At 35.2% G+C, this 27,252-nt stretch overlaps 1 protein-coding gene across 2 annotated transcripts; it reads left to right on the forward strand.

The window, feature by feature from the left end:
- LOC145582923 (transcription initiation factor TFIID subunit 1-like) lies at positions 1–26,902 on the forward strand. 2 transcript variants are annotated; one of them, XM_081639979.1, is made up of 22 exons: positions 1–135; positions 363–457; positions 899–1,011; positions 2,560–2,622; positions 2,708–2,759; positions 3,549–3,887; positions 5,672–5,784; positions 7,609–7,777; positions 8,144–9,230; positions 11,170–11,372; positions 11,528–11,765; positions 15,457–15,793; positions 16,005–16,214; positions 16,344–16,436; positions 18,497–18,721; positions 19,419–19,622; positions 22,169–22,652; positions 22,785–22,984; positions 23,129–23,248; positions 25,003–25,059; positions 25,135–26,136; positions 26,271–26,902. In XM_081639979.1, the coding sequence occupies exons 2-22, from the start codon at positions 412–414 to the stop codon at positions 26,622–26,624; spliced, it is 5,709 nt and encodes a 1,902-aa protein (XP_081496105.1). In that variant the 5' UTR covers positions 1–135; positions 363–411; the 3' UTR covers positions 26,625–26,902. The 2 variants fall into 2 exon arrangements, with proteins under 2 accessions (XP_081496105.1, XP_081496106.1); XM_081639980.1 differs by having other exon boundaries at positions 902–1,011; positions 26,271–26,901.
- Positions 26,903–27,252: the final 350 nt, after the last annotated feature.

Raw genomic sequence — 27,252 nt, forward strand, 5'->3', positions numbered from 1 at the left:
CCCCTTTCCCCCCTACGCTTTTTCACGATTTCGCTGTATCGCTCCCCCATCTTTCTCTCTCCATTGAAGCGTACTCTGAATTCTCCATTGAAGCGTCTTGTGAGCTTTCTCTTCTCCATTGAAGCAGCTTCCGAGGTAAGATGTTTTTTTTCTTCAATCACGAATATCAATTTCACAACCTAGTGTTAATCGCTAATTTAATTGTCACTATAGTAAATTTAGGGTTCTTCTAAGGTGGATTATTGAACTTTTGGTTATGAAAGATTGCCAACCAGCGATCTCGTTGTTAGAATTTTGCTATTCATAATCTTAAGCGAGAATAATTTAATGTAATTTTTTCTTGATTTTTTTTTTTTTCGTAGGGTGAGTTGGTTGTGATTTAAGAGTTCTTGGGAGCTATTTTTTGTTGATATGAGTTTAGAGCCGGCAAGCGGTTCGCATGATGATCGAGAATCAGGTAATTTACCGCGCTTGATTATGATTTAATTTGTTGGGGAAGAAATTGTAAGTGGCATTTACATTCGAAATTGAGTATGAAATTTGAATAGGAAGATACATTTTTACTTCCATGGATAAGAAATGGAGAAAGTCATCTTAGGAAGCTTAATTATTAGTTTAATTCGCAGTATATGGTGTTTGAGAAGTAAAGTTCTATCTAAATTGCTGCAGAAAATGTCGCCGTTAGAATAGAAAACACCTAGGTCGCATGTTATGCTAAAAAAATTCTGTTATTTGATTAGTTTTCTGTTTGTTCTCGACTCTTGAAAGATAAGCCTATACTTTAATTTTGTGACTATTTTGAGTTCGTAGATAGTTGCTTAAAAGGTTGTGAAAATGTCTAGGTGCAAGCTAAATGTAGTTAGGCCCAACTAAATTTGTTTGCTCTCATTTATGCTAGTAGATGATGATGAAGAAGAACATGAAGAGGCTGGTGGAGGTAATCAGCTATTGGGTTTTATGTTCGGGAATGTTGATAATTCGGGCGAACTTGAAGTCGATTACCTTGATGAGGTAATATTCTGTGCTTCACTTGCCATCTTTTAGCTCTCAAGAAAGGTTCCTATAGTGTATGACTTTATGTGGCTGCAATAGTATACTTGAATTTGTACTCAGTATTTATTAGATTTATTGACAAAGATATTTGTGAAAAATTTCTATTTTTTTGCATGTCTTTCACTATGTTTCTACACATTTAATACCTGTTTAATGGTAATATATTGTGAGATATGTGTTGTACATGGACCTACACTAGCATTTTGACATTCTACCAAATTGGTATTTTTTAATTTTATTTAATTCATTATGCTGTTTTTGTTGTGATGCCATTTATATTACAAGTACGAATTCTAAATCCCTAGAATTGTATCTCAAATGATTAAGGTTGTTCTCTTCACCCAAAATTTACTTATTTTATATTATGAGCCTTGAATTCAACTTGTATGAACTTATATCATACTTCCTCCGTTTTTTAATAGTTGCAACACACTTTTTCACGGTATTTAAGAAATGTGGGGTTCACATGATATATAATATGGGATGAGTGGTTGCTAGTAGTGTAATTTAGGGGGCCATGTGCTATAAATAAGGGAAATAGTATAGTTTTCCTCTAAAATAACTTTCCATTTATAGTGTGTTGCAAGTATTGTGACATTTCCATTTTAGGGAAGTGTTGCAAATATTAAAAAACGGAGGAAGTATTGTTTTTGTGAATTTTATTTGAGGGACCCTTCATTGGTCATGAACTGAACTTTGCTGAACTTATTGGCCACAGACTTACTTATCTTGAAATACTAACTAAAAACTATCATATTGGTTTACTTCTAATTATCAAAGGCTTGAAATTTGTATTTAGTCTAATGCTTTTCAATATTAAGCAGGATAGATTTGAATTAAAATTTCATACTGCCTCTTCATTTTGTCTGTCAACAGATGTTAAACTGTCACTATGGTAACTTTCTTTCAATATTACTTAATTCCTTTTTAATGTATGTACTTGGTTATAGAGTGGTTTTAGTGGAAGATGAGTTGTCCCAATTCATATTATTGAGCTCATGGTAATTTTAGATGTGATAAGGAATGAAAGATGCCTTATTAAGTTTATTGATCTGAATTTAATAAAGTTTTTCATGAGAATTATCCTAGGGGTGAGAGCCTTGCTAAATGAGGCTTCTGGATAAATATTACACTGTCAAATGAATCATGTTCTGGACACTTCCACTTCACCCATTTCGAGTGCTGGAATATAATCGTCACCGACTTAACCTGTATTCCCCATGTTCCTTCATCTTTCTAAGGCTATGTGCTTTGTGGACTTCATAGATGCTGTAGCTATTTAAAGTTGACTAGTAATATCTCAGATGTGATAAAAAATGACAAGAAATGTTTCTATCATATTTCCAAGTGATATATGATATGGAATTAGAAAGAAGTTATTGTTGATTGATAATATGTAATGGTGGAGTATGTAAATATATGTTTTGGTAGAGAGAGCGAGAGAGCTTTTTTTTTGCCTGGCAGTTGTTAGATGTTCCATGCTGATTTTGAGGGATTTTCTTGCAGGATGCAAAAGAGCATCTTGATGCACTGGCTGCCAAGTTGGGATCATCTCTCACTGTTATGAATGTATGATTTCCTTTTCTGCTTTTTGTTATCGAACGGTATGTCCTAAGTTTTTTCATATATAATTCTGATACTTGAGTGATTCTAGTTTTCAGGAAGATCCTCACAGACACCAGCTGCTGCTTCTACAGTTGAAGAAGGTTTTGTACTGATGTTTTATACTGATGTTTTATGAAATTAGAGTTCCTTTGGTTTTGTCTTGAGCTACTGATGCCATTTCGTATGTCTTTAAATTTAATACTATATATGTTTATACACTGCTTAAAAGATTTGTTAATATGATATTGTTTTATGTACCTAACTTAGGACTTAGGAGGCATATATGATGGTCTTACACGGGTTACAGGATTCTCATTGGGGATATGATAGATTCCACATGTTGTCAAGAGTTGCTTTCTTCAGATATTTGCTTCATATTAATTTGAAAACTCTGTTGTTTCCATTTTTCTAGTTTTTTTTTTTTCTTTTCATTTTCCTAGATTTATTGCTTGATATTGCTGTTTCAGGATCCCAACTTCATCTTTATATGATTCTATTGTGTATTACTTTGTTGCTATGGATTTTATTAGTAGATGGAACTTTATCTTTGTAATCTTGATTATAGGTGCTGGTATTTGTTTGAATCCAAGCTTGTAGCTTTCCAATTATTTTTTGAAATTGAGATAACATATTACCTGTTAAGAAATGCATCCGAATTGTAAATGGAGTTTGATCTAATCTGTGCACTAGATTGTGGATCTGGGTGCTTGTTATGTTATTTTGATGTTATCTGCAAAAATCAGAAATCATTTGGCTTCACTTTGAAGGAGTGATATTGTTGTAAGATGAGCCTTAGAAGCTGTGCTTTAAAGTTTACTTTTGTCCATATGTTTCTGAGATTTAGTGACTGGGTGTGTCCTGTAAATTGAGAAACTTGTACTTCTGTTCAGATTATGATGAGAAGGCTGTGGACGCTGTTGATTATGAAGATATAGATGAGCAATATGAGGGTCCTGAGATTGACACTGGTACCGAGGAGGATCATCTGTTGCCAAAAAGCGAATATTTTCCAGCTGATGCTCCTGCAGCTAATTTGGATCACAAATCCTCTGTTTTTGATGATGAAGATTATGATGAAGATGTGGATGATGAAAAGGAATTTGATGCTGTTGCTAGTGAAGCTGACATTGAAACACGTGCTGTTCAAGACCTAGTTTTGAAGCCACTGGATGATGAGAATATCGAGCCCGTGGATAACAAGTTGGTGATTCAAGCAATTGCGTCACCAGGTTTTTATCCCCCCTTTTTGGAATCGCCAACGTCAGTCTGTAGCTTATCTTCTGGTGTCTATGGCATGCACAATTTTTTTTTTTTTATTTTTTTTTTATTGGATGTTCTGTTCTTGATTATAAATTTAATGGCTTTTTTGTCTTTTATTTATTCCCTCAGCTATACATTATTTTTCACATTTGCCTTATACTCTACTATGAAAATAATTTTTCTCTCGATTTTCAAGTAACGCTTCTCACATTTTATATTTCTCTCACCCCACATATGTTTAGTTATTTTTCTTTCCAAATTTCTAATCTTCTGGCCTGCCTATTGCACACATTTTATTTATTATTTATTATTTTTTTCTGTAGGCTAACTATTTTTTCCAAAACATTTGTTTAATTAGGGCCTCTTAGGTGGATGATATGTTGGTAGTTGATATTTCTCATTGGCAATGGTCTGTGGTCTCTTTTTTTGCCATTTGCTATTAAGTTTTGATGTTTGGCTGTTCGCTAACCTGATGAAAGGAATGCGGCTACTATTTTTTTTTTTGGTAGAAAGGGGCAATTAAATTATGTAGTAGATTATGATAAACCATATTTCATCCAATAAGCCTACATAGTTGATGGAATAAACTCCAGGGGGTTTCTACTTTCAAAGTTTTTCTGATTATCGAAAGAATTGAGCTCCTTGCTTCTTTTTCTAAATCATCTGCTACCTTATTGCATCCTTAAGTCTTGAATAGAATGTGAGACCTCAAAAGCTGTTTTTTTTTAATGCCTTGCAATGTATTATAATCTGATCAGCTCGCTAGAATAAATGTAATTCGTTATTAATCCATATTAACATTAGAAAGGCAATTGAGTTGTTTAGTTTGGGATCTGGTCAGTTCATGTTTAGGTGTAGAATTGTTAAGGTTGGATCGGGTCATATTCCATTCTATTTCCTAATTCCTATTGGCATATTATGATAAAATAATTATTAGTAGACGCATTGGATTTGGCGGGACAGTTTGGATTAACGTAGTCACATGATGTCGAGTAGATTATGGGTTGGGTTACCGGGTGTGGGTCAGTTTTGCTGGGATTAATTAACATTTCTCCATTTCTTATGGTCCAGTAAAACCAGAGCTTGCTCTGCTGAGAAATTCTGGCTGCGTTTCTTTGCCTAACACTCTTTATCCAAGTCCTGTCCTGGTCTGACTAATTTGATGCCTGCCAAACCCTCAAGGCCTCAACCAAATAAACATCTTTCCGTGAAGCACCAACACTAATTTTAAATAACTTGCTGTAGAAGGCATCCATGTCTGGATTGAATGGGGTGGCCTGGAAAGGAAAAGAAAAGTGAGGCTGGAAATTAGATAAAATTTCCAAGCAGTGAAGATTGCTGAAGCCTGAAGTGACACATTGGGAAGGGAATATAACTTCTATCTTCTTACAAAAATGCCACTGAAGAAAATGGTTAAGAATTTTAACACAATGACATTAGGATGGTTGGATTGATTGTTGATTTTAGGAAGAGTTTGCTGCAGCACTTCTTGTGGACTTTGTTCCAAATTTTGTGGGACTAAGTTGTTTAGGTCAGGGATCTCTTTTTTTGTGCTAGGACTGCAGTGGGATCTGACATTTTTGAGAATTGAAATCCTAGAAAAGATGCTTCTGTTCTCAGAATATTTTTAAAATGAGGATATGTTCATATCAGTTGTGGGGTCTTCTGATTCTTTTTGGTGATTCATTGCTTTTCTTTTAATCACAACGAGATCCAAATCTTTCTGAAACTTACTGTATTAAATTTCTTTCAGTCGAGAATGCCAATGATGTTACAGCAGCTAACCAAGATATCTATCCTGAATCATCTATGGATACCAGTCCAGCTCAGACTGAAACTTCTGTTGGTTTTACTGAATTTCAAAAGGTATACTTGATGACCTTAATTACGTGTAATGGATGATTATTTATTTTCTCTGTTAGTCTGTTCAGTTGCTATATATATTGCTGGAAGTTCTTATGCTGATGTTCGACACCTAAAGTTTATTAAAATATATGCTATTTAGTTTTGACAGAATTACTAAGAGGGTGTATATTATTCTACGGGAATTGCTACACCACGTTGGCTATATTAATTCTGGCAGTAGCTTTAACAGTAATGTAAATGACCTAATTCCTACAGATGTTCATTGGCCGCCTGAATGTTTTTTAGTCAACACTTCGCTGGTTATTACTTTGTAAATTTAGGAGGTATTTAATCTCAAATAGAAGCAGAATCAAGTCTTGAATCTTGATGCTTTTAAAAGCAAATTGTCAACAGACAAAAAGAATCAAGTGCTACAAGTTAGTTTGTGTGTGAGAAAGCTGCTGCTAATTATTTTTGTCACTCACATGCTCTTGCTTCAATTCTTAGTCTGCTGAATCATAAATAATCTTTGGCTTTGTTCAAAATGTTAAGCTAAATATTATATTTTTGCTTGATTGGTGCTAAATCTTCAGTTTAGTACAAATTAGTTAAGCAACTAGCGCAATATCTGGAAGCTCACTCACTTGCAGGAATCATTGAGCTTGGATTTAATAATGTGGATGTTTAAGTGCTTCTGCATCAAATATCTATTATGTACTTTTATGACATGGTAATTTTTTTTTTTATTGCTGGTTATGAGGCACTATGGCCTCTTTTTCTATAAATTATGGCACCATGTGTTCTGAGAAATTCATGTATTAATTTTATCGTAAAAAGGGCTCAAATCTTTACTGGGAACTTGTCTTGAAAAATAAAGAAAATAAAATAAAATTATTTCGGCCATTTCCAAGTACAGATGACTTGGTTGGAAGGAGTGAGGAAGGATATGAAGTGCATGGATTTACGTGAGGATGAAGTTTTGGATCGTAAGGGATGGAGGAGAAAGATTTATGTTGATGACTACACGGAATAATCAAATTTGGTTCATGTTAGCCGACCCCACTTTTGGGATTAAGGCTTTGATTGATTGATTGATTGATTGATTGATTTCCAAGTACACTTTGGAACAGCAACTTTTTTTTAATAGTTATTTTGTCTCATTTTTAGGCTTTGCTTGGTTTCAATATTAGTAAAGAAAAGGAAGAGAAAGGAAGGGAAGGGAAAAGAAAAGAAAAGAAGGGAAAGGAAAGAACTATATTATCCAATGTTTGGTATGATATTAGTAAAGGAAGGAAAGGGAAGAGAAAACTAATTTTAAGCTTGATAAATTAAATTCCTTTCTTTCCACCCAAATTCCTCCAATTATGGGAGAAAAGGAATTGGAAGATTTTGTGAAGGAAGCTTTCCTTCCATTTCCTTTCATTTCCTTTCAAATCCCATTTAACTTTTAGAACCAAATAAAGGAACATATATTTTTCCTTTCCTTTCTTTTCTTTTCCTCCCAATTCCTCCCAACCAAAAAGGCCCTTAGTTTGGGGTTATTAGAGTAGTTTGTTCCCATTCATGTCTTTCTTGTTGATGGTGCTTACTTTAATTTTGATTACCTTTTATTTAAATAATTTCATTGTATATTCCATTGGTGTCAGTGAATTATATTAGGAAGAACCAAACTTGTAATGTAGCTGTTGGCGTGCACACGAACTGCTCTATTTGACTCTTGGTTTCATTTACTGCTCATTTTTTTTTTTTCAAATTAAAGTTTATCTTATTAGAAGGTATATCAATTTAAATGCACTTTTTAGAGATTGGCTAATCCATGGATTAATTCTGTTTCTTTGTCAACAGGATGAACCTGTAGTTTCCCATGATGTTACTGATACTAAAAGTTTGGTGCGACTGCCTATTTTATGTGTAGAAGATGGAATGGCAATTTTGAAGTTTTCTGAAATTTTTGGTGTTAGTGAGCCCTTGAAAAAGGCTGGAAGAAGGGGGCACAGGTATTCCATTCCTAAAGGTAATATGCCCGTACTATTTTTGTGATGTAACCATTGTATAATTATGATGTAATTCCTTCTCTCTCTTCTATTGATTTTTCTCTTTTTTGTTTGTGAGTGAGTGTGTGTGTTAATTTTCAATTTTATTTTTTTTTAATTTTTTTTTTTTTTTTTTTTTTTTTTTTTTTGGGAGTGGTGGTATTAAACATTTTATGGAATTTCTTTAACTACAGTCTGATGTTTCTTCAATAATGTCTTTGTTCCCTGATAAATAGTGTATTGGCTATAGATTCCCTAGTTCTCTAGTGCACGGGTTCTACTGCATCTGATGTTATGTACTAACGAGCTACTATATATCTTGACTCTGACTTATTTTCCTCTTTCAGACAAGTATATTTCTCTTGATTCATCACACATGGTTGAGGAGGATGAGGAGGAATTTCTTAGGGGATCCTGCCAAGTGATTTCTGACAGAAGAAAACACATGCAGGAAGCGCAAGATCATTCTGAAGTATTAGTGGATGATGACTCAAAGTTAGATTCGATTGAAGGAATGTGTACCGTTCATGTTGTGAAGAAAGACTCTTGTCTTAGTTCTGAGCCTATGAGAACAGATTCGACCTTTGATTTTTGTGCTGAACGAAAGTCATGTATGTCTACGGAATTTTACTCACTAGATCAGCAGGACTGGGAAGATAAGATTATCTGGGGCAACTCCCCTACAGTGAGTCCAATATCCGTGGAAAGTTGTGAACTCTCTGGACCTGATTCTGAGTCCCTGACTCATGAAGAGAAAGAAATCATGTTGAGGTCCCACGAGCAGTTGTCTGACTCCAAAAGTATGCCTTGCGAGAAGGATAATTTGTGTCACAATAGTTTGATTAACTTCTCTGTGGAACCATTTGGGTTTGGAGATTCTGCTGCTCCTGCCTTCTCAGAGAGCTTTTTCCATCCTCAACTCTTGAGGTTAGAGTCTAGATTGGAAAATGAGTCTTCAAATCTTTCCGATACAAGGAAGGGAAATGAATCAGAAGAACCTGAACAACTTGACTTTATGAAGCGATTTAAACAACTAGCGTTACAAAACAAAGAATTAAATGAAGGGTCTTGGATCGATAATATAGTATGGGAATTTGGGAAGCCAATTGCTAAACCAAAGCTAATATATGATCTTCAAGATGAGCAGATGGTCTTTGAACTCTTAGACAACAAAGACTATGAGCATCTACAGGTTCATGCTGGGGCAATGATTACTACACGAAACGGAACAACTGGTGCTGAAGTTTTCGAAGTTCCTGGTCATCTGACATTATCTGGTGGACGATTTAATATTGCTAATGACAAGTATTACTCCAACCGAAAAACTTCACCGCAGCTAAAGTCGCTTTCAAAGAAACGAACTGCTCATAGTGTGAAAGTTTTGCATTCAATTCCTGCATTGAAGCTGCAAACAATAAAACCTAGACTGAGCAAGTAAGACAATTCTTTTTGTTTCACCTTTTACCATTCGTTATTGTTTGCCATTTTATGATTATTCATAGTAGTGCTGTGCTGTGCTGTGTGTCTGCTTTGGATCCCAAACTCCCAAAAGTTCATGAATTTTCAAGCATTTCTTAGTAGTGTCATAAATCGACATATTTTGGATCAAAAGGAATTAGCTAAAAGGACGGTTGGTATAGATTAGAGTTATTATTAACGAAGGAACTTAGGGCTTGTTTGACATCGTTTTTAGTTTTCCATTTTTTTGAAAACAAAAATTCAAAAACAGAAAACAAGAAAAATGTGTTTCCTTTGTCAGTTTTCAAAATTATCATGATTTTAAGAAGTTTGACTAATTTTTGATTCATTATATGACATATATCATAGGTTTTAAATAATATCATATGGTTTTAAATAACAAAAACCAAAATACAGAAAACCACAAGAATGCCAAACGAACCCTAAAGTTAAGCATTTGAAGTTTTGGATGAATGGTTAGGAAAAAATTTCTTGCATTTATGAACTTAGTTAAGCAGTTGATCACTCTGATGTGTGGAATATATAAATAACAAAAAACCAAAATACAGAAAACTACAGTAATGCCAAACGAACCCTAAAGTTAAGCATTTGAAGTTTTGGATGAATGGTTAGGAAAAAATTTCTTGCATTTAAGAACTTAGTTAAGCAGTTGATCACTGATGTGTGGAATATATGAATAACAAAAAACCAAAATACAGAAAACCACAGTAATATCTTTTATATAAAATAATAAAGAGGCCATTTGATTTTAAGGGAATGGCACGACGAAAAGGTGATAAAAAAAATGAAGGTCTTTAAATTGCCTCCATTATTTTATTTGTTTATTAAAATAATCCCTACCTTTTGATAAAGACGGAACTTAGCCGCTCTCCTGGCTCTTACACATCTCGCAGGGTGTTGGATTTCCATTGTGCAAGCATAATGCTGATATAAATATATGTTAAAACTCCCTTTGGCCTTTGTTCACAATAGTAATGTATGAATTCATTCCTCTTGCTACTGGCTCTGTTTGTCTCTGACAAAGTATAAAAAAGCTCAAGGCGCAATGAAGCTAGGAGGGGTTCTGCAGCGCCTTGGTGCGCTTATATGGCCATTTAAAAAAATTTGGCTGAAGTTTGGTTCAGGTGTGCCTTGGGCGCTTTTTGTGCGCCTAACCAAAAACGCCTCGTTTGTACCAAGTTAAGCGCATACCCCTAGGCGCGCTATTTAATACACTGGTCTCTGGAGCTAGCCTTTAATCACAACTTTGATTGCTTAAAAATCCTCTAAAGCCCCGCATTGAATTCTCTGTTTCTTATGTAGCCTCATCCCTTGCAAACCATCTTCGCAGTGATGAGTGGCAGATGTGGTCAAGAGATGTCCTCACCTCATATTTGAGACTTTGAGCTTGTAGACCACGGACCTTAATTACAGTGATTTTCATTTCACTAGAAATGTGTCATTGTAGAATAATATCTCACAATCTTCTTCCAATTATTTTTGCTCATCATGGTGTTTATACTGTTTTATTGACCACTCCTGTAGTTGGTCTTACTTGGAAAGCAAGAAGGTTGTGAGTAACTGTTGGAGAGGGGAAGAACCAAAGTGGTTGTGAGCTACTGCTGGAAGGTTTAGGACTTGTGATTGAGTATTTTGGTGGGGTGGGGTTGGAACATCATAGCTAGGAGCCTTGGATTAAGCCTTTAGTTTAGTTGAATGGAAAAAAAAAAATACTGGGGAAAACTGAACAGATGACCCCTGTCATATCATAACCCGTGTCACATTATTGTTTTACTTGGTTTTTCATCTAGTGAAGCTCTGATTGCTGAAAGTTTTCTGGAAGCCTAGATGTGCTTGATGTCATATAAAATCTTGGATGTCTATGTTAACCTGCTTCTTTTTGGATGTCTTGCAGCAAGGATATTGCTAACTTTCATCGTCCAAAGGCAACATGGTATCCACGTGTAAGTGAGTTAGCTGTTAAAGAGCTGGAAAGGCTTCCTGTGCAAGGGCCTATGAAGGTTTTACTGAAAAGCCTGGGTGGCAAAGGTTGCAAAATCAATGTGGATGCAGAAGAAAATATTAGCTCATTAAAATCAAAAGCTTCAAAAAAACTGGGTGAGCCACCTTAATTCAAAATCTGTGCTTGTTTCAGGTTTCAATGAATCTTACTAACTATCTAATATTTTTTTTTATGGCTCCTGAGTATTTAGTTAATAGTTATTGCTGGAAGTTTGAAATGCTCATGCCTAGTTGGTTTTTTTTCATTGCAGATTTTAAATTGACTGAAGCTGTTAAAATATTCTATATGGGAAAAGAGCTCGATGACCATATGACTCTTGCTACCCAGAATGTGCGGCCTAATTCATTGCTTCATCTTGTCCGTACAAAGATACATTTGTTGCCAATTGCACAGAAGCTTCCTAATGGGAGCAAGTCCTTGCGTCCACCAGGGGCTTTTAAGAAGAAATCTGATCTTTCACTCAAAGATGGTCATGTTTTCCTAATGGAGTAAGTTACTTGTTCAAGCATCAATGCCTGGTTCATCATTGTACATGCAAAGCATAACTTTTTCTTTATATGGATAATTAGGATTTAGGAAGTTCAATGTACTGGCAATGGTCTTGTTGACTTGTCCATAAGCTTACAACATTGTTCTGTTTCTGTTTCTGTTTCATCATCCTCTGAAGGACAAATAGTGTTGTAAGCTTGTGTGGTTAGTCGGTTAGTGGTTTCTGTCAGATTATTTACCTTGGGTGAAAGCAATTTCATTGATCTCTATATATAAGTGAGGGGGCAGGTTGTGGTGTCCCCCTAAAAAGACACAGCGTCCTTCTTCCTTTAGACATAGTGTAAGAGATAATTGTAAAAAAAAAAAAAGTCAATCAATTAGCAAATAAAATAGGAAACATCAATCAATCAGCATTTACAAAAAGGAAACATCAATCAATTAGCAAAGAATATATAAATAAAAATAACATTCAAATATTCAATACTAAAATTATGTCAATAATAAATAACTTACATAATATAAATTTATGTCCATCGGCAAAACCAATCATTTAATACACATATTTAAATTTTTTAATCAAACTGATTCTATCTTTTCTGTTTTTTTTGAAATTCATTATAATAAAAAATAAAAATCAACAATCACTTGTTACCATTTTTAGTTGGGGTAACATGCTCAACTACCTACCTTATTCTTTTCTTAAACATGAATTACAGTAATATTTATATTTTCATGTAATATTTTATTTAGGAAATTTTAGATTTTAACACCCGACAAAATTCCGAAAATGGTCTTTAACACCCCCATAAAAAAAATATTATTTTAACACTGGACAAATTTTTTAGAATGGTTTTTACCACCACTTTACGGTCTCCGTCCAAAAATTCCGTTAAGTGGGGTCCACGGTGACACGTGTCACCATTTTACTTGTTTTAAAAAAATAAAAATTAAAAAAAAAGAAAAAATTAAAAAAATAATAATTCCTCAATCTACCCAGCCCCACCACCGCCCCACCCAGCCACCTTCACCCAACGCAGTTGCTGGCTCATCCCCTCCCCTCTGCAACTCTAATCCGCCCCAAAACTACCCCGCCACTAATGGCTGAAACCCTAATCCGCAACCCTCCTCCAAAACGGCAACGAATTCGGCCATTAATGGCTGAAATCGGCCGGTTTTGGGGCTGGGTGGCCTTAACCGGCCGATTTCGGCCATCAATGGCCGAATTTGTGGCTGTTCTCGGGGAATGGCAGCTGTAGTTAGATGGTTTTGGGGTGGTTTAGGGCTGCGGGAAAAGGGTTTCAGATCGGTCCGTGAGGGAGGGGGAGGTGGTGCGCCGCTGGCTGCGTCGGCGGCTGTGGGTCAAGGTGGAGAAGAAGGTGGCAGTGGCGGGGCTGGGGTGGCTAGGTAGTTTTAGGTTTTTTTTTTTTATTTTTTTCCCTTTTTTTTGGCCAATAATAAAGGGACACGTGGCTTCATGGCCCACTTAACGGATTCCTAAACATAATCAGTTAAGTGTTGGTAAAATCCATTTTTTTAAAAATTTGTCTGGTGTTAAAATATTTTTTTTTAAAATTTTTTTTTATTTTTTATTTTTTATGGGGGTTTTAAAAACCATTTTCGGGTTTTTGTCTGGTGTTAAAATCTAAAATTTCCTTTTATTTATAACATTTTTTCTTATTGTATACTTACGTAAAATTGTAATTCTCTATTAGATAGTTAAGATAATTGTTTTTTGACATCATCGTGTGCATAGTAATTTAAGAAGGCAAGCACATCAGTAGAGGACAAGGAATCTTCTGAATGATTTAACAGAAAAATAGCGGGCTTGTAGGATTACAACAAATATAAACATGGATACTATTATATCCTATACAGCCACAGGACCAGCTATTTTTAATCTAGAAGTTCTTAAAAAAAGAAAAAATCATAATAAAAAGGTACTCTAGCCCAGAAGTTCTGTTAATCCTGTTGAACTCTAGTAGCTATTAGTAGCTGCTGGAATTGGAACCAATTATTTGAAGATCAATTGACTTAGGATACCACAAGCAGCTACAATAACATAAGTTTTTTTTTTCCCTCTTGATTCTGGATGTGTATCTTTCAAGAAATACCTAGCAACCTTACGGAAATTTGAAATGGGTGCTTCCTTAACCATATGCAATAGCAATCTAAGAGTTAATCACTTATTAATTCCTCCGTTCGTTTTTACTTGACCCGCTTTGACTTTTACACTATTCACCACCCTTCTTTTGACTGTTTTTTGTGAATTATGTAAGGAAAAACATATTCATGTGGGATTTTTTTTTTTTAAAAACTCGTCTCAATAAGTACTATCATAATATCTAACTTCTATAATTTTTACTTATGAAGAATTAAAGTTATTGATCGTTAAAGTTCTGCATTGGGACGTGTGATAAAAGAAACAAGTTGCGTAAAAAAGAACGGAGGAAGTATGTTTTTCGGTTTTTTCCCTGTGGAAAAAATGACTGAAAGATCACTAGTTTTTCTTGGGATGAGTGGGTTTCAGTTTCACGCAGCCCAAGATAATCTATTGCATAGAACAGAAGAATATAGATAAAGATTTGAAGGCTGAAGTGCTGAACTGGGGAATATTGTTCCACTGGCTTTTGGATTCTGCACTTGAGAAGAAAGGAACCTGTGGATTTTTAGGGTTGAGCTTGCATTTGTCGCAGAGTGCTTTCTCTTTATATAATGTACTTTCTGGAGTCTGGACTACCTTACAGGCTGTTTTTACATTTGTTTTCTTTAATCAGTGATTAGCTTTGTTATGTGAACTTTATCAAGTTAATTATGCCCAACATTGTTCAACAGTGTATCATTATTAACTCCAAAACAAAATGCAAGCAAACAGGGGCTATAATAGAACTGAGACTGGGACCTTTTGAGATAGCTATTTTTCTATGGTATTCTCTGCCAATGTGCAGATAGTTTTAAAAAGTATTTACGAGCTGTGGAAACTAATGCACAGTAAGAATTCACACGGAGGCCCTAAATTCACAAGGAATAAGTTTTATCTGACATTTAGAGCTCATTTGCTTAAATTATGGCTCTTGTGCTTCCTTTTATCTTTGTCTTCTTCTTATCTTCTTTAAATTTCTCTTTGCATTAGTTATTACAATTTTTTTGCATACTATAGCAACAAGTATCAAAAGGTAAGGGTATTTCTCTCCTAATATGGGTATGTTGCAAAAATTTTTATTTTTGTTGAACTTCCTAAAGAGGTAAACGTAGCTATATTCAAGGAGTGGAGGAAGTATTTCAATTTTTTGTGATGTACGGAGTATCAAATAAGTCTTCACTCTAAATATGTACCCCATCCCTTAATGATTGCTCTATTTGACTTTTTATGGTCTATATTATTTCTTATAGGTTTAAGATAATTAATAATCAAAACTTTTAAAGGTTGACCACAAAACTTTTAAAAGAGTTTTTTTTAATAATTTTACGTTCATAGAGAATTATCTAAGAGGAAAATAAAGAATAGAAAAAAGAAACAGAAAATGCCTAATGGAAATGTTGGTAAAGAAAACCAAAAATAAATAGTTGCCTGAAGTAGAATATGTGAACAATTTATAAGGATGCCTAACTGGAGCAATAATATTATTTTGTTTGCTTATTCTGTTTTGCCTAGGGGGGCCATAACTAAAAGACCATTGTTTTATTATGCAGGTATTGTGAGGAAAGACCTCTGTTGATTAGTAATGTTGGAATGGGTGCTAGACTATGCTCTTATTATCAGAAATCATCTTCAGATGATCAAAATGGTGATATGTTACGTAATCTGAATAGTGGATTAGGGACAGTTCTGGCTCTTGATCCAGCTGATAAATCCCCCTTTCTCGGAGATATAAAACCGGGTTGTAGTCAATCGTGTATTGAGACAAACATGTATAGGGCACCTATATTTCCTCATAAAGTTGCTTCAACTGACTACATATTGGTTCGATCAGCCAAGGGGAAGTTGTCTATTAGACGAATCAACAAGATGCATGCTGTTGGTCAGCAGGTGATTTGTCTGATTGCTTTTGTTTTACGTTCTCAACATCTGAACAGTTCTAAATTCTGATTTCCTTTGTTGGAACTTTGTTTATCTTTTCATGGAAACCATCCTCTTTTATTTTTGTTCTCTTGCTTTATTCTTCATTCTGCTTGGAGAAAGGTTTAGTTTTCTTTCTTGATTAGTTCATTTGATTTTGTTAGCTGTTTGTTGATTGCAGGAACCGCACATGGAAGTTATGTCTCCTGGTGCTAAGGGTCTCCAATCTTTTATGATTAATAGACTTCTTGTGTATATGTATCGTGAGTTTCGTGCTGCTGAAAAACGTGGCATGCTTCCCTGGATTCGTGTTGATGAGTTGTCTGCACATTTTTCTAACATCGCTGAACATTTTCTTCGTAAAAAGGTGAAGCATTGTGCGGATGTGCAGGTACTTTTTTTTTTTCATTTTTGATAATTTTTATTTGATATTTCTTTATATCAATTAATCAATACAGTGGCTTTAACTCTGGTTTTTACGGTGTTATGATTTTTGGAATGTATTTCTTCTGTGCACCAGAGAGGGCCAAATGGACAATCTTATTATGTTATGAGACGCAATTTCCACATTCCACCAGAGGAAGAGCTTAGACGGATGGTGACACCAGAAACAGTGAGGCTTTTCATTTATTGTGCACATTTTATGCTCTTTCTTTTGTTTTAAAATTTAAATTGTGTCGGAAATGGTTTTCTTGTATTCTGATCAGTGGACTGTATATCCTAGTCTATCTCAGATTATTGCTGGAGAATGATTTTGTGTACTTCAGGAGGCTGTAACTTTAATTTGGTCTCTTCACCCCGATTTCGCTGAGCTGGCCTTTTCACCCAAATTTCGTTGATCTGAAGTCTATTTTATTGATTGAACTGATAATGACTGAAACTGACTTCTCGGATTATAGTTGATTTTTATTGATTGGACCTGATTTGTGCTAATTCTCTTGTGTTTTTTCTCATCTGCAGTTTATTGATTTTTTTTCTGCCAAAAACTAAATATTTCCTGTTAAAAATGTTGTTTTACTGATTCTCACCCAATATCACTCCCTGTTTTTTCTTATATGGTTTCCGTTTTAGCTTGTTTCTATTTGTTTTCATTGTTTGCTACTCTTCTTTTAAGCCTTTCACTATTTTTTTTTTCCTAATAATGAGAGATAGAACATGTGGGAGTTTTCCTTTCCATTCCTCAATACAGAGACTGTTTTTTTTCTAGAAATGAAGCAAATATGTAGTGCTCAAAGTAATAATCCATGCACATGTACCTTTTTTCCCGAAAATATGAGGTCAATGATTATTCTCTCTCCGTTCCCGAAAGTTTGACTAGCTTACTGTGGACTCTTGTTTGTAGGAATGCATGGAAAAAGTGAGTGGATGTAAGAAAAAAGTGAATAAAGTAAGAGAGATGGGATAATAAAGTGGGTGAGTGTAAGAAAATGGTGGATAGAGTAAGAGAGGTGTAAATAGTGTGGGGTAGGAGGGTGAGATAGTAATATGGGTTTCCCAAAATGGAATAAGTAGAAGTGAGTCGAATTTTGTGAAATGATGCAAATTGGAAAATGAGTTGAACTTTTGGGAATAGGGAGTTTGCTCAATGGGTTTGAATCAGCTTAAGAATACAAAGGGGTTTGATCCAGATGCGTTTAATATGTATTCCGCCTGCTTAAACCAGCTTTAATCAAGATTTTAATACTGGGATGCACTTGCGAATGCGTATATACTTTTGGGGGAATTATTGATAGCTGTGGCTGTATGTCACAGTCACGGTCACAGTTAGCTCAACAACTCCTTTCAATCCGGTGATGTGGCTGATATTTTAATGCTATGGCTTTTCTGGGTTTCATTATTAGCCATTACAATTTTCCTTTGGAGTCTACCTATTTAAATTTCATATTTAAAATAAAAATCTAGGATATCCTAGAAGCACATGTGTTAGCTACTAAGCTTTTTATATGATATTTTCCCACCTAAACCTTTTGTTTTTTGCGAATACTGTTATGCTTCAAAATTTTGAAATAATTTTTTAAAAAAAGGGGGAAAAAAATTGTTAACTATCAAAAGTGATTTATCATTTCAAAAACCAACAATATCTCTTAGGTCTTAAAAATAAACCAGATTTTTAATTTTTGAACTAAATTTGATCTTAGCCAATCTTCCATGTTTTTTGATAAACTAATCTTTTCATAAGTTTGATTTTGTTAATTTACATAATTTTAATAATATGCAAAGAAAATATTTTCAGTAAATAATGTACTTCAACTATATCTCGGATCAAAGATTAGTTATCGTTAAGTAAGAAAGAGATGAGTTTTTTGAAGAGATATGAAACAAATTCCATCTCTTTTGAAAGTTTTCCAACTACTATTTTTATAGGCATCTATGTGGGCATATTACTTTGTTTATACACTGAAAGTTAATAGCATTTGTGGATGTCATTCTAGGAAGCAGTGTAAAGGTGCTACAATTGTCTACTTTGGCAGTCCTATTTTAATGAATAATGAATGGTCTTATCTTCCTCTTTTTTTGATGTCTTGACCCATTGGTGCAAAGTGATGCAAAGAAGATCAATTTGAGCTGGAATGTGTGCAACAATTTCAGTGTCGATATCTATTTTGTTATCATTTCTCCCTTTTCATAACTCAGTAAGATGCTTGCCTCCTGATCTCATGCTTCTCGTTACAGGTCTGCACTTATGAAAGCCTACTGGCAGGCCTTCATCGGCTCAAACGTCTTGGAATAACAAGGTTGGCACATCTAACAGGCCCAGCACAGCTAGCTGCTCTTTCGTCTGCAATGAATCAGCTTCCTGATGAAGCAATTGCTCTGGCTGCAGCATCACACATTGAGAGAGAATTGCAGATAACTCCATGGAATCTAACTGCCAATTTTGTTGCTTGTACCAGTCAGGTAATGCTTCTACCCTATTGGGCTTTGCTTCTATGCAGTGTTTCTTTGCTGTTGTAGTTCATCTTGGTATAACACTATTATTGAGAGGCGCGATAACATGACTACTAAACAAATTATCCATAGCGGTTGATGGGAAACATTCTTGTATTTAGAAGATAGGATGCCATAGGAAGAATATGTTGTGTTCTTGAACTTGTGAGCCTCTTTGTAGTAATCTACTAGAAAGTAGCTCTCTGAGATATGTAATAGTAAATTTTCTATGTCTTCAGTCTTGTCTTTAAGTTGCTTGTCTTGAGTTACGGCATAATTTTCCATACCCTCTTTGTAGTTAAGGTTGCTTGTCTTAACTCTTGGATTATATCTGTTACTGTATTTGATCATGCCAGTTTTCGAATATACCTTTTTGTCATAATTCTTGCCTTGGTTTTCTTGTAAAACGGATTGCTATAGTAGCATGTCACCGTAAAATATATGTATTTGTCAACTCAGCCAAATTTACTGCTGTCCTTGGTAAACAGGCTGTCTAGACTCTAGATTGTATTAGGTATTTAGGTCAGTTGACCAGCATAGTTATTGATAGTTCTAGCTTAGATTTCTGTGGTCAAATGAAGGAAAACTGTTAGAACTAAAGATTACAAATTTTTTGTGCTTCTACAATTATGTTGATATTTGCCTTTTGTCTTTCTCCTATCATCAGGATAGAGAAAATATAGAGCGGTTGGAAATTTCAGGTGTTGGTGATCCATCTGGTCGAGGCTTAGGCTTCAGTTATGTTCGTGTTGCTGCAAAGCCTCCGTTGTCGAATGCTCTGGTGAAGAAAAAGCCTGCTGTTCCTCGTGGTACTACTGTCACTGGGACAGATGCTGATCTTCGACGATTGAGCATGGAGGCTGCAAGAGAGGTGTGTAGGTCTTAATTATATAAAATCCTTTAGATTTTGAATGCACAAATTTATCAGTTTTTCTGTTAGTGTTATTTTCACGGTTTATGCCCTGGAATTTTGTAAAGTTTTAACTCCCTACAGTCAATGAAAATGTTGAACACATGTAGTAAAGCATATTTAGATAACCTGGAGTCTTATAAATTTATTACTTCCATGTCCATCTTTAGGTTTAAACAGTGTGAGGTGATAAATGAAAGCTTCTAGAATAACAAAAATGAAAACAGATTTTTAAGTCTGCAAACTCTACAAAAATTTACTCCCTCTGTCCCTTTTTGATGTGACTATTTCCTTCTTTGGTGCCCCGCAATGATGTGCCTGTTTCTAAAAATAACACATAATCATTACTTACTTTGTCATCCTTCCCATACAAAATTCACATATACCCAAAAAATCATTACTTTTATCTTTCCCATACAAATATTCTCTACTTCTTATCTTTCCCATACAAATATTCTCTACTTTTTACTATTCCCATACAATATTCTCTACTTGTTATTTTTCCTATACAATATTTCTTTACTCCATCCATTCTCCTTAATTACCGTTTTTTTGAGGAATAGGCACATTAATAGGGGACGGAGGGAATATAAAATAGTTAGTAGAGAGAGGAAAATAAGTGAAACTTCAGTACCGACTGGATACTATATATAAGAGAATTTTTAAAAGAGAGAAAATGGACACCTCAAAAGTGCCGAGTATAAAATAATACAAAACAAATGATTGATAAGAGTAGAATACGAGTGTATAACAGTCGTATGTAACTAAGAGGTTAACGATAGCTCAAAAGTAATCATGTCCTCCACATCTGAGCCACTAATAGAAAGTTAAGGCCTAAAAAGATGGTTGGTGATGATCACCGGCGGTAATATGAGGCCACTAAGCAGTAATGTGTCCAATTTTTACTATATTGTAATTTATGGTGTTGTGCAAACTCTATTGTTTTTAACACACCTTTTTCTTTTGTTTATGCCTAAGTTTTTTGATATATATGCAATAGAATGCCCTATTATAGTAATGTCAGCGGCGGATCTAGGATTTCTTACTAGGGGTAGCATTGGATAATTAAAAAAATCGATTTTTTTTTTAAAATAATATTTTACTCGCACAAATAAGTTTTAGGTATCAATGTAATGCAACGATAAAATTAAAATTTACTCCTTATGTAACATGAGTTACTTAGCACTTTGTATCTATTATTCATGATGTCCAAATTTTTTAAAGAAACGTAAAACAAAGGTGAACGACGACCAAAATTTGATACATATAGAATAAAAAATAACAGAGGGAGTAGTATCTTTTTAAAAAGTGTGAAAATGAGTAAAACGTAAAAATAAAGGTGATCAATCGAGATCTAATACATAAAGAATAAAAAGTAATATAGGGAGTAGTATCGTAGTAGTATCTTTTTTGAAAGTCTTAAAAATGAATAAAACTACAATATTATTGTTGTTGATTTTTTTAAATAAGTAATTGTTGTTGATTATTAAGTGAAGGTTCTTATCTTAAACAATCGAAAAAAATTGTGGAATAAAGTAGGAAATTTAATTGAGCAATAGTAGCCTTTTCAAATAAGAAAAAAATAAAAATAAATATTCCAGATAACCCCTAACCTCTGGAATGCACAAAACCCATTCTTACCACTAAAGCAGCGCGCATTGAATGTATTCTTTTTACAAAGTATATTAAGTATGGCAACTTTCGCAGGTTGGTATTTTTGACCAAAAGTTTTTCTTTTTTAAGGATGTACTAACACGGGTTCCTTCATAGGTCCGCCACTGAGTGATGTGCAATTAGTTACAGGTTCTAGTTGCACGTTCATATAACATTCCAATTTCCATTTGGTTCTTCATATATTTGCGATTTTGTGTTCTCTATTGTTTTTGACACAACGGCTTTTTCCTTTTGTTTATGCCAAATTTCTTGAGATATATGCAATAGAATGCCAAACTTTTAAAAGTTATTTTAGTATTTACTTTTATTGTTTTATATCCAACAAGTGTTTTATGAACTGTATTGATTTCCTTTGCTAAAGTTTTCTCAAACCTTTATTTTCTCACTCCTTTAAAACTTTATTGAATTTTATTCTTAGTTCTCTTTAAAACTCCCTTAATTTTTCATGAATGCTCTTACTTTTTCTCACTTTACTCGCCTTTTTTCAAACTCTTTCAACTGATTATCTAGTTATGTGCCTTTAATTATATCTTACGGTTCCTTATGACGATTTATGTTAGCAGACTCCAAATCATTTTGGGACTAAGGCTTTGTTGTTGTTGTTGTTGTTGTTGTATATGCAGTAGAATGCCCGGTTATTGTATGATAATTTTTTGTGGCCTAATCTCAGGATTCTCTTGAACCTAGATTTTCCGTCCTTTTCTCAGTGTTGTGATGTATTAGCTAGTTTATTTAATATAAAACTCACTAGTAAGTTAGTTTTTTTTTAATCATTTTTGAATGAAGAGGGATATTACTGGTTATCTGAGGCTTGGATCTTTTGCAATCATTAGGTTCTTTTGAAATTCAACATACCTGAGGAACAGATCGAAAAGTTATCTCGGTGGCATCGCATTGCATTAATACGCAAACTTTCAAGTGAACAAGCTGCCTCAGGAGTCAAGGTTGACCCAACTACTATTAGTAAATATGCACGAGGCCAGCGGATGTCATTCCTTCAGCTTCAACAACAGACCCGAGAAAAATGTCAGGAAATTTGGGACCGGCAGATTCAATCTCTTTCAGCAGCTGATGCTGACGAAAATGAAAGTGACTCTGAAGCAAATAGTGATCTGGATTCTTTTGCTGGAGATTTAGAAAATTTACTTGATGCAGAAGAAGGTGAGGAAGGTGAAGAGGGTTTGGAGATTAAAAAAAACAAGTCTGATGGAGTCAAGGGGCTAAAAATGAGACGTCATACTTCGCAAGCTCGGTTGGAAGAAGAAATGGAAGATGAAGCTGCTGAAGCTGCTGAACTATGCAGGATTGTCATGGACGGTATTTTCTGGCCCATGTATTATGATGAGAAAACAGGCTATAACTGTGTTCTGATCACGTTTTATTGCCCTTGAGGAGAGTTGTACATGGGGTTTCCTATGATGTTTATTTGATATAGATAATTATGTGCAGATGATGAAGCTGAATGGAAGAAAAAGAAGAAACCAAGGCCTAGAGGAGAATCACTTAGACCAATGCAAGGGTCCCAATTGAGTTTGGGCTTTGAAAATGCAGAGCGCTTCAAGAAGCCTATTACTATGTTAAAGCATATGGATGGACCTGTTGTACCTGATGGTATATGGATGGGAAAGCAAAATGCTGATCCAGAGGAGGTAATGACTCGAGAAAATTCTCTTGGTTTTAATAAGAAATTTTTTTCCTTATTGGTTATTATGTTTATTTCTTATGTCATTAAGCTTGTCCATGTCAGCGTGCGAGCGAATTAACTGTTGGTAAATATATTCTGTTGATGTTAGGTTGAAAAGTTGCATTCTAAAAAACCTATGTCAACCAAGCCAAAAACATCGAAAAAGAACGAAGCATTGCCTTTGGATCTACAGAATAAAAAAGTCAAAATAATGACTGAAGGGATAAAGGTAAAATCTACTTATTTTGTAGCCTATAAATTGTATATGCTTACATTTTTGTGACATTTATTATGTGGAACAATTTAAAATTGACCTTGTGATACAATACTCCGTATGACTCTGTGATATGATATAGTTTTGTTGGGAATTTCACAAATTATATGCAGAAGGCTACTTATTTTGTCGACATCAAGACTTAATTTGTAGGGCTTACATATATTTGTGTCGTGGGCTGGGGGATTTATCTAGGTATACTAATGTGACCCATTTTTGTAAAATATGTCATTATTCATAGGCAACCTAGATGAGACCAACTGACTGATTTGTGGACCTTGTGGTTCACCAAATAATAATACAATAGCTATTCATCCTGATCAGTGGGATCAATATTACCTTTTGGATCTCTAGGTCTAGGCTCTTTTTGTTCTTTTTTTAGGGGTGTGACCTATAGCTTAACTATCCTTGTGTCCAGTCTTGTTTGTTTTGTATCTGCCTAGGCAGTAGACAGAGGTGGATCTATCTAGCACAAATGTAGATACACTTTAAATTACTACCTCTGTTACAAATAACTATTAAGTGCAAAAACTCGTGCACAATTCCCAAAAAAAAATTCTTAATGGTTGTTTAAAAAAAAAAGGGGGCATATCATTAAGGGTATGAGAGAAAATGAGAATAATTAATAAATCAAGGGACTCCACCTTATAACCACCACCTTGCCGTTCTTTCACTGGCAGCACTACCTACCAGTTTCTCGGCAGCCACCATAATCAACTTCACCGCCCTCAACACACCAACCTAGCCTCCGCAATCAACCCTACCACCCTTACCTCCCTCACCACACCCCACCTACCACCACCTTCAATCTCACTGCCCTCAATACACATCTCACCACCCTCAAGGCCTCAACAAACCCTCATCGACCACCGCCTTCAACCTCCATTTCAGTCACCACGTCTCCATCTTCTTTAGTTGGGCTCCAACAACCCCAGCCCCCCCACCCCCCCCCCCCCCCCCCGCTTCCATAAGTCCCAGCCACAAGCACTGACAAAACCACCCAAAACCGCGTACTATCGAACACCCCGACAACAGCTGGCCAATCGCAAGCCGCAACGAAACCCTGAAAACTTACCCCACCCCACAGCACCTACCCGAAATCCACCCCACTCACCCCAAAACCACCCAAAACCGGTCTAAAATCAGCCCATCCACCCCAATAAGTAGCGCACCTACCCTCAAAATCATCAGATCTGACTAGGGCGGGGAGGCTGGGCGATGATGGGAGGAACTATGGAAGGAGACGATTCTGACAAGACCATGCCTGCAACACGATCCTTTTATCTGTGAATTTTGCTTGTTCCTTTATGAAAGCTCAAGTATCTTTTATCTTGTATACTTTGCAGTTCACTTGCAGGCTGAACTCTATCTGTTTTGTTACATGCATATTCTATTTTAAAGGAGTCTTAAATTCTACCTCTGTTTTTTATTAGTTGACACATTTCATTTAGACACGTTTGCCAACGCATATTTTCAAATGTAAATATCTTTAATTGCGTATTAGCAAAAAAATATAAAATTTTGATATTAGGAAACTAGACGCTGAGACAAAGCTAACAAGACACCACATACTGTTTTTATCTAACACTAAATCACAAAACAAAGTCAAACTAAGTTATGTGAATAGTGCACAAAGTCAAAACGTGACAACAAAATAAAACGGAGGTGGTATTAATTATATAAACGTAATTCAAATCCCTTTTTTCCAGGTATATAAGGAAAAGAAATCAGCTCGGGATAGTTTTGTTTGTGGTGCCTGTGGACAGGTCTGTTCATTAGATTTTCTTGATTTGCTGCTTTTGTAATTTTATGAGCTTACTATACTTAAAATTTATTTTTAGCTTGGCCATATGCGAACGAACAAGAACTGTCCCAAGTATGGGGAAGATCCAGAAGCTCAGGTTAACAACCTAGATCAAGAAAAGGACTCGTATAAACTTTTATCTCAGGACCCCCCTTCTCAGGCCCATGTGAAGACTTCAAACAAGAAACTCGTGACTAAAAGTTTGACATTAGCTCCTAAAGTTGAATATCTTGAGGAGGAAAGGTCTAGTTTGAAGACCAAATTTTTGAAAGTCAGATATGCTGCTGCTGAGAAGGTTCCGGATAAAGTTACATCTGTTCCAATGCCAAGTTTAGAACAGCCAAGCACATCTGAAGTTGAAGCTGTAAATAAATCTGCACCTAAAGTTATTAAAATAATAAGCAACAAAACGAAGCCTGATGATGTTCAGGCTGAATCTGCAAAGCTCAATGTTATTATACGGCCACCCAGTGAAACAGTCAAAGAACATCATCATAAAAAAATCACCATCAAGCAACCCAAGGAAGTCATAAATCTAGACCACTCCAGCCAGGAAGGTGCTGATATAGAGTACAGAAAGACCAGGAAGATGATTGAATTAACAGGATTTGGAGTAAACAGACAGCAAGAAAGAAAGCATATAAGTGAAGATGCATTAAGAAAGAAAAATAAAGAAGCTAAACGTATGTGGGAAGAGGAAGAGAAAAGGAGAAAAGAGAGAGTTAGGGAAGAACAAGCAAGAAGGATTTATGAGGAAGAAATGAGAATGCAAGAAGAGCGAGATAGATTGGCTGAGCTTAGAAAATATGAAGAAGACATACGTAGAGAAAGAGAAGAAGAAGAACAGCGAAAAGCCAACAAGAAGAAAAAGAAAAAGAAGAGGACAATTGACTTGAAAGATCATTTGGAGGATTTTCCAGCAAAAAGGAATAACCGATTGCCAGAGAGGGAAAGAAATGCTAAGAGGAAGACCGTTGCAGACTTGGGGAGGTATGGCGCGGAGTTTGTCCCACCAACCAAACGGCGTAAGGGCGGAGAGGTATTTTCCTTAGCTAGTGCTCTCATTAATTTTTCCAGAAATTGTGAAGTTCATTTATGGTGAGACTGATGTGATTAGTCTATTTTATAGCTGGTATCCTTGGGCTTTTGGTAATGTTGTTTGATTGTTGACAGGTTGGCCTAGCTAATATTTTGGAGAGCATTCTGGACACCCTCAAAGAGAGAATTGATGTGTCGTACCTTTTCTTAAAACCTGTATCCAAGAAAGAGGCTCCCGATTATTTGAACATAATTGAACGCCCAATGGATCTCTCCACAATTAAAGAGAAGGTTAGACGGCTTGAGTACAAAGACAGACAAGATTTTCGTCATGATGTATGGCAAATTGCTTATAATGCCCACATGTACAATGATGGGAGAAATCCAGGTATCCCACCCCTCGCAGATCAGTTATTGGAGATTTGCGATTATATGTTAGAAGTAAAGGCTGATAGCTTAGATGAGGCAGAGTCTGGTATACAAGATTAGTGACTTATTGCCCATTTGTTGTTGTATATACCAATTTTTCCCTAAATTTGCCTGTTTGGCCTTAGTGCTGGTAAATCATCAATGATGTGCTAAAAAAATGTGACCTTGTACATATTTTGTTTGGTAAATTGTAGTTTTAGGTGTTGTAGTTACAACTTACATCTTTGCTGTATATATATTGTGGTTCATCAAAGATTTGGCAGAATCAACGATCTAACTGTATTCAATTCAGCACAATCATTCTCCCCAAACTGTAAATTATATCCTTTTTTCCCTTCTTTTTTCTCTTATTATTATTATTATTTTTTTTCCATTTGTACATGGTAACTACAGAATACATGAACACCATTAGCTGTCTGTTACTAAATTTATTTTGACAGATATGGTTCAGCTTGACGAATTTGGAAACGTATCTTATCATTTTTCATTTATATAAAAAAATACATAGCAAAAGTAAATAAAAACTAACAAAAGTGAAGGCACAAAATATTGGTTGTATGTGGGAGGCTATGAAGGCGGATTTATGAATGAGCAGTGATGCTGTTGGTAGGTTTTTGTTGACGGGAATGGTGTTGGTAGGTAACTTTGGTGATGGATGTTGGGATAGCAGTTGGCAGCAGGCATGAAC

This window comes from Chenopodium album, chromosome 15, assembly GCF_948465745.1.
Source record: "Chenopodium album chromosome 15, dcCheAlbu1.1, whole genome shotgun sequence".
In the NCBI taxonomy this organism is placed as follows: Eukaryota; Viridiplantae; Streptophyta; class Magnoliopsida; order Caryophyllales; family Amaranthaceae; genus Chenopodium; species Chenopodium album.